This window comes from Salvelinus alpinus, chromosome 2, assembly GCF_045679555.1.
Source record: "Salvelinus alpinus chromosome 2, SLU_Salpinus.1, whole genome shotgun sequence".
In the NCBI taxonomy this organism is placed as follows: Eukaryota; Metazoa; Chordata; class Actinopteri; order Salmoniformes; family Salmonidae; genus Salvelinus; species Salvelinus alpinus.
This window is the reverse complement of record NC_092087.1, coordinates 3,347,289-3,364,385: the sequence shown is the minus strand read 5'-3', so window position 1 is coordinate 3,364,385 and position 17,097 is coordinate 3,347,289. Positions and strand designations below refer to the sequence as shown.

The 17,097-nt window shown below is 46.4% G+C and overlaps 1 protein-coding gene across 5 annotated transcripts in view; it reads right to left on the bottom strand.

Moving 5' to 3' along the window:
* Positions 1-1,991: 1,991 nt before the first annotated feature.
* LOC139552967 (homeodomain-interacting protein kinase 1-like) overlaps positions 1,992-17,097 on the bottom strand; it is a 40,107-nt gene continuing 25,001 nt past the window's right edge. For 2 of the 5 annotated variants that reach the window (XM_071365014.1, XM_071365015.1), the window contains exons 11-18: positions 16,866-16,984; positions 15,171-15,314; positions 13,970-14,127; positions 13,571-13,675; positions 12,195-12,362; positions 9,377-9,555; positions 8,727-8,848; positions 1,992-5,694 (exon numbers count right to left, since the gene is read on the bottom strand). In XM_071365014.1, coding sequence (XP_071221115.1) covers positions 5,281-5,694; positions 8,727-8,848; positions 9,377-9,555; positions 12,195-12,362; positions 13,571-13,675; positions 13,970-14,127; positions 15,171-15,314; positions 16,866-16,984 — 1,409 coding nt within the window. In that variant the 3' untranslated portion in view covers positions 1,992-5,280. The remainder of the gene's footprint in view (positions 5,695-8,726; positions 8,849-9,376; positions 9,556-12,194; positions 12,363-13,570; positions 13,676-13,969; positions 14,128-15,170; positions 15,315-16,865; positions 16,985-17,097) is intronic. The other 3 variants (XM_071365017.1, XM_071365016.1, XM_071365018.1) reach the window with 3 other exon arrangements.

Here is a 17,097-nt window from a genome sequence, read left to right as displayed (position 1 = left end):
GAGCCTGCAGGAAAGGCACCACATGGTCTTCCCTGTAAACCCACAGCGTTGAGATTTCCTGCAATGACAATAAACTCAGTCCAATGATGCTGTCACCCTCCACCTCGATCCCGCTCCAGAGTACAGGCCTCGGTGTAACGCTCATTCCTTCGACGATAAACACGAATCCGACCATCACCCCATGTGAGACAAAACCATGATATTTTTGTATATAAGTGTACATTAGCAGGTCAATTCATATGTATGTACAGGAGTAATATTCATTGTTCAGTGTATTGCTAGCAGATATGAGTAGGGCCAGATTAATATATCATAGACCCAGGAGCTTTGTTTTTTTTAAAGACACTTAATGTTGGTGTTTCCATAATTTTGGCAGATACCTGTATGTGCTTGTGATAACTTAATCCAGTTATTTTTTGTACTATTGATCTTCTGTTGTTAAATTATGTTCTCTCTGATTTGAGTCGTCTGGCTCCTGTGGTTGGATAATAAAAATAAAATAAAAACCTTGTTTAAATTTTTTTTTAAACCTGAGCAGTCACTTTTATATTTTATTTTAAATGTAACCATTATTTAACTAGGCAAGTCAGTTAAGAACAAATTCTTATTTACAATGACAGCCTACATGTGCCAAACCCAGATGATGCTGGGCCAATTGTGCGCTGCCCTATGAAACTACCAATCAAGACCAGTTTACACTGAACAAAAATATAAATGCATCACGTAACAATTTCAAATATTTTACTGAGTTACAGATCATATATGGAAATCAGTCAATTTAAATAAATTCATTAGGCCCTAATCTATGGATTTCACATGACTGGGAATACAGATATGCCTCTTTTGGTCACAGATACCTAAAAAAAAAAAATAGGGTCGTGGATCAGAAAACCAGTCAATATCTGGTGTGACCACCACATGCCTGATGCAGCGTGACACATCTCCTTCACATAGAGTTGATCAGGCTGTTGATTGTGGCCTGTGGAATGTTGTCCCATTCCTCTTCTATTGCTGTGTGAAGTTGCTGGATATTGGTGGAAACTTTTAGTTTTTTAGCTGTACAGAGAAAACAGAGCATCCCGAAAAGCTGCTGTGTTGTAACCAGGTCAAAAATCCAGACCTATGGATCGCAATGCTCCCAGGTAGGGAAATAGAGCGTGGGAGAAGAGCCCTGTGACTTCAGGCTGTTCAGCGTGGGAGAAGACCCTGTGACTTCGGGCTATTCAGCGTGGGAGAAGAGCCCCGTGGCTTCAGGCTATTCAGCGTGGGAGAAGATCCCCGTGGCTTCAGGCTATTCAGCGTGGGAGAAGAGCCCTGTGACTTCAGGCTATTCAGCGTGGGAGAAGAGCCCCGTGACTTCAGGCTATTCAGCGTGGGAGAAGAGCCCCTTGGCTTCAGGCTATTCAGCGTGGGAGAAGAGCCCTGTGACTTCAGGCTATTCAGCGTGGGAGAAGAGCCCCTTGGCTTCAGGCTATTCAGCATGGGAGAAGAGCCCTGTGACTTCAGGCTATTCAGCGTGGGAGAAGAGCCCTGTGACTTCAGGCTATTCAGCGTGGGAGAAGAGCCCCTTGGCTTCAGGCTATTCAGCGTGGGAGAAGAGCCCTGTGACTTCAGGCTATTCAGCGTGGGAGAAGAGCCCTGTGACTTCAGGCTATTCAGCATGGGTGAAGAGCCCCGTGGCGTCCACAGCCCGACGGCCAGACTCCCCAGCCCGACGGCCAGACTCCCCAGCCCAACGGCCAGACTCCACAGCCCAACAGGCCAGACTCCCCAGCCCAACGGCCAGACTCCCCAGCCCAACGGCCAGACTCCACAGCCCAACAGGCTCTATACTGAATTTGATATTATCAAGTGGCGGTTGGACATTTGTTGTTTTTCGAATCACAGACTTTAGAGTTTTTAAGATGAATCAGATAAAAGTAGCAGTGGTTTGAAAATAGCGGACATTCAACATGATCGGTTAGAATTCTTTAGAATAAAGAGTAAAGACATGAGGACGTATGGTTCATTTATTTGAAAACAGTGGTTGTGTTGTTGTGGATTGATTTGGGTTGACATTCTCCTCACTAATAACTTGATTACTAAATACATTGTGCACTTTAAAACAGAGGAGAACCAAATGAACCAAATCGTTTCCCATAAAAGTCCTGTTTGCAAATTAATTGAGTTTCTAAAGTCGTTTCTGGCTGTGACTTATCTTTCAGCCTCATAAATACATTCTGCAATCAGTCAGAAAAAACATAAAAACTCCCAGAGTGAGCTATGCCTAAATACTATTTGAAATAATTTAAAACTGTGCTTAATTGACTGGGCCTTGTTGCAACGGAACCAATAGAAAAAGTCATACAAGTGCAAACCCTTTAAAAGTATTTGAAAGATTTCAAATAGTGTTTGAACCCAGCTATGGTGGTGTGAAGATTATAGTGTCTTTACCAGGCTGTGACAGAATAGACTACATCGTTACCAGGCTGTGGCAGAATAGACTACATCGTTACCAGGCTGTGGCAGAATAGACTACATCGTTACCAGGCTGTGACAGAATAGACTACATCGTTACCAGGCTGTGGCAGAATAGACTACATCGTTACCAGGCTGTGGCAGAATAGACTACATCGTTACCAGGCTGTGACAGAATAGATTACATCGTTACCAGGCTGTGACAGAATAGATTACATCGTTACCAGGCTGTGACAGAATAGATTACATCGTTACCAGGCTGTGGCAGAATAGATTACATCGTTACCAGGCTGTGACAGAATTGACTACATACATGTACAGCAGACTCATGAGTTGAACAACAATCTCTCTCTCCCCCGACAGCTCACATTATCGACAAAACATAATTTAAACAAACTCACAATAAAGAAAACTGGTAAGTAAAGGTATTATTTTAACTCAACAGTAAGTTGAGACCCCAACTGAGTTCCTTTTTGTCTTGTCGGTGAAATTGGTCCGCAGGCCTACAAAAGGGAGGCAGCGGGCTGCATGACCGCCAGTTGCCCATACCTGGGTTAGCTAATAGCTAACATCTCGAGCAAGTCTGCCATGCTAAAATATACTAGGATCACCTTTAGAACTTGTTTCGGTTAGCTAATAGCTAGCATCTCTCTAGCGTGCCGTGCTATAAACAATGACCACCTTTAGGTTAGCTAATAGCTAGCATCTCTCTAGCGTGCCGTGCTACAGACAATGACCACCTTTAGGTTAGCTAATAGCTAGCATCTCTCTAGCGTGCCGTGCTATAAACAATGACCACCTTTAGGTTAGCTAATAGCTAGCATCTCTCTAGCGTGCCGTGCTACAAACAATGACCACCTTTAGGTTCGCTAATAGCTAGCATCTCTCTAGCGTGCCGTGCTATAAACAATGACCACCTTTAGGTTAGCTAATAGCTAGCATCTCTCTAGCTTGCCGTGCTACAGACAATGACCACCTTTAGGTTAGCTAATAGCTAGCATCTCTCTAGCGTGCCGTGCTATAAACAATGACCACCTTTAGGTTAGCTAATAGCTAGCATCTCTCTAGCGTGCCGTGCTACAAACAATGACCACCTTTAGGTTCGCTAATAGCTAGCATCTCTCTAGCGTGCCGTGCTATAAACAATGACCACCTTTAGGTTAGCTAATAGCTAGCATCTCTCTAGCGTGCCGTGCTACAGACAATGACCACCTTTAGGTTAGCTAATAGCTAGCATCTCTCTAGCGTGCCGTGCTACAAACAATGACCACCTTTAGGTTCGCTAATAGCTAGCATCTCTCTAGCGTGCCGTGCTACAGACAATGACCACCTTTAGGTTAGCTAATAGCTAGCATCTCTCTAGCGTGCCGTGCTACAGACAATGACCACCTTTAGGTTAGCTAATAGCTAGCATCTCTCTAGCGTGCCGTGCTATAAACAATGACCACCTTTAGGTTCGCTAATAGCTAGCATCTCTCTAGCGTGCCGTGCTATAAACAATGACCACCTTTAGGTTCGCTAATAGCTAGCATCTCTCTAGCGTGCCGTGCTATAAACAATGACCACCTTTAGGTTCGCTAATAGCTAGCATCTCTCTAGCGTGCCGTGCTATAACCAATGACCACCTTTAGGTTCGCTAATAGCTAGCATCTCTCTAGCGTGCCGTGCTATAAACAATGACCACCTTTAGGTTCGCTAATAGCTAGCATCTCTCTAGCGTGCCGTGCTATAAACAATGACCACCTTTAGGTTCGCTAATAGCTAGCATCTCTCTAGCGTGCCGTGCTATAAACAATGACCACCTTTAGGTTCGCTAATAGCTAGCATCTCTCTAGCGTGCCGTGCTACAGACAATGACCACCTTTAGGTTAGCTAATAGCTAGCATCTCTCTAGCGTGCCGTGCTACAGACAATGACCACCTTTAGGTTCGCTAATAGCTAGCATCTCTCTAGCGTGCCGTGCTATAAACAATGACCACCTTTAGGTTCGCTAATAGCTAGCATCTCTCTAGCGTGCCGTGCTACAGACAATGACCACCTTTAGGTTAGCTAATAGCTAGCATCTCTCTAGCGTGCCGTGCTACAGACAATGACCACCTTTAGGTCTTCTTTAGGTTAGCTAGCATCTCTCTAGCCAGGTCCTTTCTAGGATCTCCTAATGTAAGGAAACAACAGCGAGGGCCTATTCAGGAGACTAACGTTACAGAATGCACAATGACCAGCATATCTGTTATACACCATACATTTCTGCCATGTAGAATACAGAGGCATGCGAGAGCCATACATGTTATATGTACGGTATAGAAACCTGTGTTTCCATCTGCAGTGTTCTGTATGTTTCAGCTGACTGACTACACCACTAGAGAACGAGACTAGCATCCTTTTAAAACATAAAAGCCTTTTTTCATTAACAATACATAATATATCTGGTCTATCACCACAATAACTCATTCTGCATCCAATTAAAACAGGGATTAAACAAAACATTTACACTTTTTTTCCCCCTGCTGGGAAAAAAATAACAGTACAATATTAAATAATAATATCCAGAGTGTTTTTAAAAAATGTACTAAAATAGGTGGGAAAGTTAAACCAGTTTGTACTGCTTAACAGTACATCAAATGCAGTATTGCAAATGTTAATTTGTTACCCCTTCCTGTCTCCTTTCCAACCTCGCCCAGATTCATCCACATGGTGAAGCCGTGGGACTTACTGCCTCTTCAGTGTGTGTGTGAATACGTCGGTGTGAGGGGGGCCATAGTCCTACTCATCAGCGCTCCCACCCGTGCCCATCCCCCTCTCTACATCCAGTATCATCTCTCATCATAAGTAGGGGTACTGTCCCAGCCGTCGAGGGCTGAGCTGGTATGCGCTGTAGGTCTCAGCACGTGGCGTGACACTAAGGGATCCAGCAGTAAACTGGTGTTGATAAACTGCAGGAAGACCCATCACCACTCCCACCGAAGACTCCTTCCTGGTTCCTGCATCCCTCCGGGCCAATCCCGAGGTACCGCAAGGGACGGTGGGTGGGGCATAGGTGGACGGGTGGCCACGCACCAGGAGCTGGGAGGCAGAGGCTAGAGCAGCGGACGCAGGGAAGGTGTATAGACTAGGGGCAGAGCTTAGAGAGGGCACTTCCTGGAAGGTGTAGTGGGAGTTGGGGCCGGGGGGGTAGGTTGCCCGGCGACGCAGGTTGCCGTGGGAACGGTCCTGGGACGAAGAGGACGAGACTACAGGCTGTAAAAAAAAAAAAAAAAATGGAATAGAAAATGTTATTGTCCATTACAATATTTCATACATCAAGCAACAAGACACAAATAGACAATAATATAGTACTACACATTTCTGTCTATACTTTCTCTGAAGGTTGCACCCTCTTGAACATCCCAAGAGCCCTATACATTCTGGGAATTCTCCATTTTGTTTTTTCCAGGTTTCAGTTTTTTGTAATGCAAATGAATTACTTAAAAATCATACAATGTGATTTTCGGGATTTTTGTTTTAGATTCCGTCTCTCACAGTTGATGTGTACCTATGATAAAAATGACAGACCTCTACATGCTTTGTAAGTATGATAGAGCATTGAGAACAGTCTGTGGCTTGGGTGGCTGGAGTCTAACGATTATCCGGAACCTTCCATTCACACCGCCTGATATATAGAGGTCCCGGATGGCAGGGAGCTCGGACCCAGTGATGTACTGGGCTGTCCTCACCACCACCTGGTATAGAGGTCCTGGATGGCAGGGAGCTCGGACCCAGTGATGTACCGGGCTGTCCTCACCACCACCTGGTATAGAGGTCCTGGATGGCAGGGAGCTCGGACCCAGTGATGTACAGGGCTGTCCTCACCACCACCTGGTATAGAGGTCCTGGATGGCAGGGAGCTCGGACCCAGTGATGTACCGGGCTGTCCTCACCACCACCTGGTATAGAGGTCCTGGATGGCAGGGAGCTCGGACCCAGTGATGTACCGGGCTGTCCGCACCACCACCTGGTATAGAGGTCCTGGATGGCAGGGAGCTCGGACCCAGTGATGTACCGGGCTGTCCTCACCACCACCTGGTATAGAGGTCCTGGATGGCAGGGGGCTCGGACCCAGTGATGTACTGGGCTGTCCTCACCACCACCTGGTATAGAGGTCCCGGATGGCAGGGAGCTCGGACCCAGTGATGTACTGGGCTGTCCTCACCACCACCTGGTATAGAGGTCCTGGATGGCAGGGAGCTCGGACCCAGTGATGTACTGGGCTGTCCGCACCACCACCTGGTATAGAGGTCCTGGATGGCAGGGAGCTCGGACCCAGTGATGTACCGGGCTGTCCTCACCACCACCTGGTATAGAGGTCCTGGATGGCAGGGGGCTCGGACCCAGTGATGTACTGGGCTGTCCTCACCACCACCTGGTATAGAGGTCCCGGATGGCAGGGAGCTCGGACCCAGTGATGTACTGGGCTGTCCTCACCACCACCTGGTATAGAGGTCCTGGATGGCAGGGGGCTCGGACCCAGTGATGTACCGGGCTGTCCTCACCACCACCTGGTATAGAGGTCCTGGATGGCAGGGAGCTCGGACCCAGTGATGTACTGGGCTGTCCTCACCACCACCTGGTATAGAGGTCCTGGATGGCAGGGAGCTCGGACCCAGTGATGTACCGGGCTGTCCTCACCACCACCTGGTATAGAGGTCCTGGATGGCAGGGAGCTCGGACCCAGTGATGTACCGGGCTGTCCGCACCACCACCTGGTATAGAGGTCCTGGATGGCAGGGAGCTCGGACCCAGTGATGTACTGGGCTGTCCGCACCACCACCTGGTATAAAGGTCCTGGATGGCAGGGAGCTCGGACCCAGTGATGTACTGGGCTGTCCTCACCACCACCTGGTATAGAGGTCCCGGATGGCAGGGAGCTCGGACCCAGTGATGTACTGGGCTGTCCTCACCACCACCTGGTATAGAGGTCCTGGATGGCAGGGGGCTCGGACCCAGTGATGTACTGGGCTGTCCTCACCACCACCTGGTATAGAGGTCCTGGATGGCAGGGGGCTCGGACCCAGTGATGTACTGGGCTGTCCTCACCACCACCTGGTATAGAGGTCCCGGATGGCAGGGAGCTCAGACCCAGTGATGTACTGGGCTGTCCGCACCACCACCTGGTATAGAGGTCCTGGATGGCAGGGAGCTCGGACCCAGTGATGTACTGGGCTGTCCTCACCACCGCCTGGTATAGAGGTCCCGGATGGCAGGGAGCTCGGACCCAGTGATGTACTGGGCTGTCCTCACCACCGCCTGATATAGAGGTCCTGGATGGCAGGGAGCTCGGACCCAGTGATGTACTGGGCTGTCCGCACCACCCACTGTAGCACCATGCGATCGAGAGCGGTGCAATTGCCATACCAGGCAGTGATGCAGCCAGTCAAGATGCTCTCAATGTTACAACTGTAGAACTGGCCATAGCCTTAGAGTTGTCTGTGGTAGCTGTGTGTGTGTGGTAGCCCTGTCCTTTAGTTTAGCGCCAACCTCTGTGTTAATCCAGGGCTTTTGATTGGAGAAGCAGTGAACCTTCACTGTGGGGACAACGTCGATGATGCATTTTCTAATGAAGCCGATGACAGAGGCGGTTAGCTCGTCGATGTTATCGGTGGAGTCTCGAAACATATTCCAATCAACGCTAGCAAAGCGGTCCTGTTTTGTGATGACCATTTCTCAACAGAGCGAGTCACGGATACCTTCTTGTTTGAGCTTCTACATGTAAACAGGAAGCAGGAGTATGGATCTGATTTGCAGAATGAGGGATGAGGGACTGCCTTGCATGCTTTTTTTGTGGGTAGAGTAACCGTGGTCTAGGATTTTATCGCCCCCTAGTGGTGAAGGAAGTTGGGCATCACGTTTCTTAATGACGAGGAATTAAAATGGCCGGCAACCAGAACAGCAAACTCCGGGTGCAAGTTTTCCTGCTTGTTTATAGCCTCGTACAGTTGGTTAAGTGCCATCTTGTTATTTTTCTTGTCCCGAGGTGGAATTTATACAACAGTCATGATAACAGATGTAAACTCCCTCAGGAGGTAGAAGGGTCGGCATTTGACCATCAGGTATTCCCGAGACGGGTGAGCAATAGGTTGACACTGCGCTCGACTCAGCAACCAATTATTGTTGATGTAGAGACAAACCCCTCCCCTTTTCCGTCTGCAACGCAGATTTTATTGGTCCCTACATGCCCCTGTAATGTGAAATGTTCACTAGTAAAAGAGAATGCTATTGGCTGGCGGACTAACCTGGCTGAGGTTGAGAGGATGTGATTGGCTGGGGACTAGCCTATGGCGGTTGCTGCCGTCTCCAGAGCTACAGGGATGCCGATTGGCCAGCTTGTGCTTGATGTAGGAACTCTGGGGTTGCACTGGAAACCAACCGGGAAGAAGGAGGGTCAGTAACCGAAAGGTCGCTAGTTCAAAACCCCGAGCCGACAAAGTGAAAATCTGTCAATGTGCCCGTGAGCTTGGCCGTGACCTCACTCTCCGAGGGCGTCTCAAGGGCAGCTGGTATATGCAACATCAAAAAACATTTGCAATACACAAATAATAATAATCAAATTATTTTCACCCTCAAACTGGTTTTAAACCATTCTGTATTTGTGTACTGTGTGTGTGTTTGTGTACTGTGTGTGTGTTTGTGTACATTTGTGTACAGTGTGTGTATTTGTGTACAGTGTGTGTGTACATTTGTGTACAGTGTGTGTATTTGTGTACAGTGTGTGTGTGTATATTTGTGTACAGTGTGTGCGTGTGATTTGTGTACAGTGTGTGTGTGTGCGTGTGTGTATTTGTGTACAGTGTGTGTGTGTGTGTGTGTGTGTGTGTGTGTGTGTGTGTGTGTGTGTGTGTGTGTGTGTGTGTGTGTGTGTGTGTGTGTGTGTGAGCCCTGTCACCTGTCTCAGTCGGCTGGGTCTTTACAGACGGTGCGACCACGGCCAGGGACTTGCCTCTAGACGTCCCTCCTCCAGGGAGGTGTGTGCGGGGGAGGGGGGTGAGGGGGCTGGTCGTAGAGGAGTCAGAGTCGTGAACCGTCAAACAGCTGATCACGTTAGTCCTCTGAGCCGGACCACAGCTGGATCACAATCACACACATACATTAGACAGACACAAACAGTCGGCAGATACATTAGATACTAACAAGAAATGAAAGACAGATGGTATTGGTGGTGAAGAGGATCATCACTTCCTAGTCCATTCACATCAGCAGTTCCTACAGGGTTTCATACGTTTAGAGATTTAAATACACAAACAAAAAGTAGGTTTTCTGATCTCTCTTATATTTCTCAGATGTAGAACAAACACTTCAGAACAAATTTCATTTAGATGCTTTCGTCCATGTAGTCAGTCTGTTATTCAATGTGTTTCTATTGGCTGATAGCAGTAAGGACTGTCTGTTATTCAATGTGTTTCTATTGGCTAATAGCAGTAAGGACTGTCTGTTATTCAATGTGTTTCTATTGGCTGATAGCAGTAAGGACTGTCTGTTATTCAATGTGTTTCTATTGGCTGATAGCAGTAAGGACTGTCTGTTATTCAATGTGTTTCTATTGGCTAATAGCAGTAAGGACTGTCTGTTATTCAATGTGTTTCTATTGGCTAATAGCAGTAAGGACTGTCTGTTATTCAATGTGTTTCTATTGGCTAATAGCAGTAAGGACTACCTGTTATTCAATGTGTTTCTATTGGCTAATAGCAGTAAGGACTGTCTGTTATTCAATGTGTTTCTATTGGCTAATAGCAGTAAGGACTGTCTGTTATTCAATGTGTTTCTATTGGCTAATAGCAGTAAGGACTGTCTGTTATTCAATGTGTTTCTATTGGCTAATAGCAGTAAGGACTGTCTGTTATTCAATGTGTTTCTATTGGCTAATAGCAGTAAGGACTGTCTGTTATTCAATGTGTTTCTATTGGCTGATAGCAGTAAGGACTGTCTGGTATTCAATGTGTTTCTATTGGCTAATAGCAGTAAGGACTACCTGTTATTCAATGTGTTTCTATTGGCTAATAGCAGTAAGGACTATCTGTTATTCAATGTGTTTCTATTGGCTAATAGCAGTAAGGACTATCTGTTATTCAATGTGTTTCTATTGGCTAATAGCAGTAAGGACTGTCTGTTATTCAATGTGTTTCTATTGGCTAATAGCAGTAAGGACTATCTGTTATTCAATGTGTTTCTATTAGCTAATAGCAGTAAGGACTATCTGTTATTCAATGTGTTTCTATTGGCTAATAGCAGTAAGGACTGTCTGTTATTCAATGTGTTTCTATTGGCTAATAGCAGTAAGGACTATCTGTTATTCAATGTGTTTCTATTAGCTAATAGCAGTAAGGACTATCTGTTATTCAATGTGTTTCTATTGGCTAATAGCAGTAAGGACTGTCTGTTATTCAATGTGTTTCTATTGGCTAATAGCAGTAAGGACTATCTGTTATTCAATGTGTTTCTATTGGCTAATAGCAGTAAGGACTATCTGTTATTCAATGTGTTTCTATTGGCTAATAGCAGTAAGGACTATCTGTTATTCAATGTGTTTCTATTGGCTAATAGCAGTAAGGACTGTCTGTTATTCAATGTGTTTCTATTGGCTAATAGCAGTAAGGACTGTCTGTTATTCAATGTGTTTCTATTGGCTAATAGCAGTAAGGACTATCTGTTATTCAATGTGTTTCTATTGGCTAATAGCAGTAAGGACTATCTGTTATTCAATGTGTTTCTATTGGCTAATAGCAGTAAGGACTATCTGTTATTCAATGTGTTTCTATTGGCTAATAGCAGTAAGGACTGTCTGTTATTCAATGTGTTTCTATTGGCTAATAGCAGTAAGGACTATCTGTTATTCAATGTGTTTCTATTGGCTAATAGCAGTAAGGACTATCTGTTATTCAATGTGTTTCTATTGGCTAATAGCAGTAAGGACTGTCTGTTATTCAATGTGTTTCTATTGGCTAATAGCAGTAAGGACTGTCTGTTATTCAATGTGTTTCTATTGGCTAATAGCAGTAAGGACTATCTGTTATTCAATGTGTTTCTATTGGCTAATAGCAGTAAGGACTGTCTGTTATTCAATGTGTTTCTATTGGCTAATAGCAGTAAGGACTATCTGTTATTCAATGTGTTTCTATTGGCTAATAGCAGTAAGGACTGTCTGTTATTCAATGTGTTTCTATTGGCTAATAGCAGTAAGGACTGTCTGTTATTCAATGTGTTTCTATTGGCTAATAGCAGTAAGGACTGTCTGTTATTCAATGTGTTTCTATTGGCTAATAGCAGTAAGGACTGTCTGTTATTCAATGTGTTTCTATTGGCTAATAGCAGTAAGGACTGTCTGTTATTCAATGTGTTTCTATTGGCTAATAGCAGTAAGGACTATCTGTTGTTCAATGTGTTTCTATTGGCTAATAGCAGTAAGGACTATCTGTTATTCAATGTGTTTCTATTAGCTAATAGCAGTAAGGACTATTAAAATTCCAAAGCAAATTGCTGAATTATCCTTGGTATGAATATCTTTGAGTCTACAGGGTTAAAAGCCTTGTACATTTGTGGATGACCTCCTCGTTACTCGTTGCTCCTCACAGAGTAAAAGGGTTGAAGTCAAGATGTCAACAGATTAGTTAGCAACTACAGACCGTCTATATCGTCTAGAACTATTCACTTAAAGCGGGGGCCCAACTGCTACAGTTGTTGATGATTGGATGGGAGACCAGACACACCTGGCGGGGTGGAACTTCCTCTCGTCCTCCTCGTCTGAGTGGATGGTGATGACGCTGCCCGCCGGGCTGGGCGTGTCCGAGATGATGATTGGCTGAGAGAGAGCCGTCGCGCTGCAGATGGGCGGAGTCAGCACGGCGTTGGTGAGTAGGGATACACCGGACACACGCCTGGACAAACGCGCACGCGCACGGCAAAGAAACAAATTTAGTATTCCCAATCTGGCCTCATTCCCAATCATACCATCATGGTCACCTAATCATTCCCAGCTTCCAATTGGCTCATTCATCTCCCCCCTCCTCTCCCCTGTAACTATTCCCCAGGTCGTTGCTGTAAATGAGAATGTGTTCTCAGTCAACTTTACCTGGTTAAAATAAGGGTTAAATAAAAAATTAAAATAAATAGTTACACACCTTTACTATTCCTGATTTCAAGGGCGAAGACATTCAGTCAGGAAGCAAAACACATTTGTAGAGTCCCTGAAAACGTAACTTTTCCAGCTGTTACTAGTTATTACACGTTACTAGTTGAGGGGCCTAACCAGCTACTACACTGAACAAAAATATCTAAACGCAACATGTAAAGTGTTGGTCCCTGAAATAAAACATCCCAAAAATGTTAAAAACTCACAAAAAAAGCTTATTTCTCTCAAATGTTGTTCACAAAGTTGTTTACATCCTCGTTAGTTAACATTTGTCCTTTGCCAAGATAATCCATCCACCTAAGATGTGTGGCATATCAAGAAGCTGATTAAACAGCATGATCATTACACAGGTGCACCTTGTGCTGGGAACAATAAAATGCCCCTCTAAAATGTGCAGTTTTGTCACACAATGCCACAGATGTCTCGAGTTTTGAGGGAGTGTACAATTGGCATGAGTGACTGCAGGAATGTCCACCAGAGCTGTTGCCGGAGAATTTAATGTTAATTTCTCTACCATAAGCCGCCACCAACATCATTTAAAGAATTTGGCAGTACGTTCAACTGGCCTCACAACCGCAGACCACTTGAAACCACACCAGCCCAGGACCAGCCATCCGGACAGCTGATGAAACTGAGGAGTATTTCTGTCTGTAATAAAGCCCTTTTTGTGGGGGAAAACGGATTCTGATTGGCTGGTCCTGGCTCCCCAGTGGCTGAGCCTACGCCCTCCCAGGCCCACCCATGGCCACACCCCTACCCAGTCATGTGAAATCCATAGATTAGGGCCTAATGAATTTATTTAAATTGATTGATTTCCTTATATGAATTGTAACTCAGTAAAATCGTTGAAATTGTTGCGTGTTCCATTTACATGTTTTGTTCAGTGTAGTTGATAACTGTAACTAGTTGTTGTGCCACTATTCATTCAGTTCCTTCTCTTCCAGTCAGTCGTACCTGGTGGTCCTGCTGTTGCCACGACCACCCTTAGCCCTCTTCCTCGCTCCGCTCCTCGAATTAACCCCCAGGTTCTGCTGCAGCACTCCGCTGTACTGAGATCCCCTACACACACACACACACACACACACACACACACACACACACACACACACACACACACACACACACACACACACACACACACACACACACGATTTGCAGTTTTTGTACATTTCCCATGTCTATTAAACCAGGCAAACTCAAACAGGCACAGATAAAGTATTTGAATCCATTTTTCAGAAACCCAGGTCTGTTTCTCTTTTTCTGGGATAGTTATCCTGGGTAAGAATTGTTTTCTGACGGACTCTTTTATTTCTGCGCTAACAGACAGCTATGTAACCATGGTGATGACCCTACCTCCAGCTGTGTGTCTGCTGGGCTGTGTCCGGAAGGAGTGTCTCCACGGGAGACTCCGTGACAACCGACTGGTGGGTGGAGCCGTGGATGGCCACACCCGGAACCTGCTGCCATGACGACGGGATCAGTATCTGCTGGGTACCGGCTGGCCAGGCCTGCTACAGAGAACACAACACAAAATATTTGGTGGTAAACGATTTCCAGACCTCTTGGCGCGTTCAGTGTGACAGGGTCTAGGCCTGCCGATTAAGTACCGCTAAGTACATTCGTAGGCTCCGACAAAGTTTCTGGCAGTGTCAGAATTGTTTTGCCTTTATCGTGTAGTGGTTTGATTTAAACGTTTACATGCTTGTGCACGAATAACGATTTCCCTAATAATCTTGTTTAGGCTACACACATCATAAAATCAGGCTACCTGATGGGATTTTGATAAATGCAATAACAACAACAACAAAAAAATCGCCAATCAAAATAAACGTTCTACCACAGCGACAGTTCAGACACAAAGATTTTATTAAGATGCCTATTTTCAGTTTTTCCTGAAGCAAAGACAGGCTGGCGCTGCGGATGCTGTAACCTGCGCCGATCAAAACACACCGCTGCAGTTGACAGAGCCCACGTTGGCTAAAGTAGCCTCTCAAGCCAATCGTAGAATGTGACGACAGAACTGAATCAAGTCGTACAATCTGGCCAGGTTGATATCATGATGTTAACCCCCTAAGGTCGATTTCCCCGCGGAAATCGAATTAGCATAATAACCAATCTTAATAAAGTTGAAGGTAGAGAAATCCATTTTTTTTTTTTTTGCATTCGTGCATTTTTTTTGCCCATGAGACAAAAATCGTCTGTAGCGTCCGAGCGGTTTGGCCTACAAAAATATTATGACCACTCTCTGGACAGACTCTCACAAACACGATGGTGTTCTCGTTTCGCTCATCTCTCTTACTTTTTTTGTAATTTTTTGTTGGTATTTTCTTAAAACTGCATTGTTGGTTAAGGGCTTGTAAGTAAGCATTTCACTGTAATGTCTACACCTGTTGTATTCGGCGCATGTGACAAATACAATTTAATTTGAGAGGGGAAAGGAGGTAGTTAAGAGCAGGCAGATAAGTCAGCCACATCATCACGCCTCCATGCCCTCAGCACAGCAGACCTACAGAGAGAGAAAATGAATGATAGAGTATGTATTTAAGTGTTTTACCAGCACAGAGGCAGTGTGCTCCAGCAGGGTGGGGAGTCCGGCCCCACAGCCCAGCCCCAGGAGAAATGAGTACTGGGGGGCTAGCCCTGCTACTGTGAGGGGGTTGGGTTGGAGGGTGGCTACCATCATGGGTGTGCAGGAGCCCTGGGGGAGGAAGGGTGTAGGGAGGAGGGGATGGGGGAGGAGGGGATGGGGAAGGAAAGGGTGGAGGAGCCCGACGGTTAACTCAGAAGGTCCCGACTCACTTCATGGCTGGATACCCTCTCTCAGTGGCAAATACTAATTACTTTAGACCTGGGGAAGTGGACTGATGATTGAGCACACTAAAGTTAGTCTATAGATTGATCAGGGTTGTGGGTTGACTGTGGACTGTTTGAGGTTAGATTGATAGATCTGGGTTGTCAATGTGAAGATGATTAAAAAAACTGGCTGATCCACGGCTGAGAGGTCTGACAGAGGTCTGGGAGAGGAGAAACAGGCTGAGAGATCTGACAGAGGTCTGGGAGAGGAGAAACTGGCTGAGAGATCTGACAGAGGTCTGACAGAGGTCTGGGAGAGGAGAAACAGGCTGAGAGATCTGACAGAGGTCTGGGAGAGGAGAAACTGGCTGAGAGATCTGACAGAGGAGAAACAGGCTGATCCACGGCTGAGAGGTCTGACAGAGGTCTGGGAGAGGAGAAACAGGCTGAGAGGTCTGACAGAGGTCTGGGAGAGGAGAAACAGGCTGAGAGGTCTGACAGAGGTCTGACAGAGGTCTGGGAGAGGAGAAACAGGCTGAGAGGTCTGACAGAGGTCTGGGAGAGGAGAAACAGGCTGAGAGGTCTGACAGAGGTCTGACAGAGGTCTGGGAGAGGAGAAACAGGCTGAGAGGTCTGACAGAGGTCTGGGAGAGGAGAAACTGGCTGAGAGGTCTGACAGGTCTGACAGAGGTCTGGGAGAGGAGAAACAGGCTGAGAGGTCTGACAGAGGTCTGGGAGAGGTCTGGGAGAGGAGAAACTGTCTGAGAGGTCTGACAGAGGTCTGGGAGAGGAGAAACTGTCTGAGAGATCTGACAGAGGTCTGGGAGAGGAGAAACTGGCTGAGAGGTCTGACAGGTCTGACAGAGGTCTGGGAGAGGTCTGTGAGAGGAGAAACTGGCTGAGAGGTCTGACAGAGGTCTGACAGAGGTCTGGGAGAGGTCTGGGAGAGGAGAAACTGTCTGAGAGGTCTGACAGAGGTCTGGGAGAGGATAAACTGTCTGAGAAGTCTGACAGAGGTCTGGGAGAGGAGAAACTGTCTGAGAAGTCTGACAGAGGTCTGGGAGAGGAGAAACTGCAGCATGATGAGCCTAAAGGGCTTTCCAGGCTTGAAGCGGCGGCAGGGGGCGGAATTCTATCCAAGAGGAGCGATCGGCGGGGCTCATGTACGTGAAAGCCACTCAGACAAAATATGAATCTGCTCTATTTTGGCTTCCTCTGTTCCGCTCCTCAGGGGTGGGCTGTTTCCTGGCTGGAAAGCCCTTAACTCTCAAAAGGTATTCTGTTCTGAGCCACTGAGGCTGGAGTTTGAGACCCAGCTGGAAGCCAGACCAGGCAGGAAAAAGAACACACACACACACACACACACACACACACACACACACACACACACACACACACACACACACACACACACACACACACACACACACACACACACACACACACACACACGTACCTGTGTGAGCATGGCAGGCTGCAGCTGCAGTGGCTGTGTTGATTGGTTCTGGTTCACTATGGGGACTGAACTGTCCATCCTCACTGGGAAACTAGAGCTCTTATTGGACGACTGGAGCCCTGCAGACAGAGGAACAGCCAATCAGTAACCACCAACACAATAGAGGCTGACACGGGAACAGGACTCCTGCTGGTCTTGCGGAATTCTGGCAGGAATGGGACTGAAGTTCTAG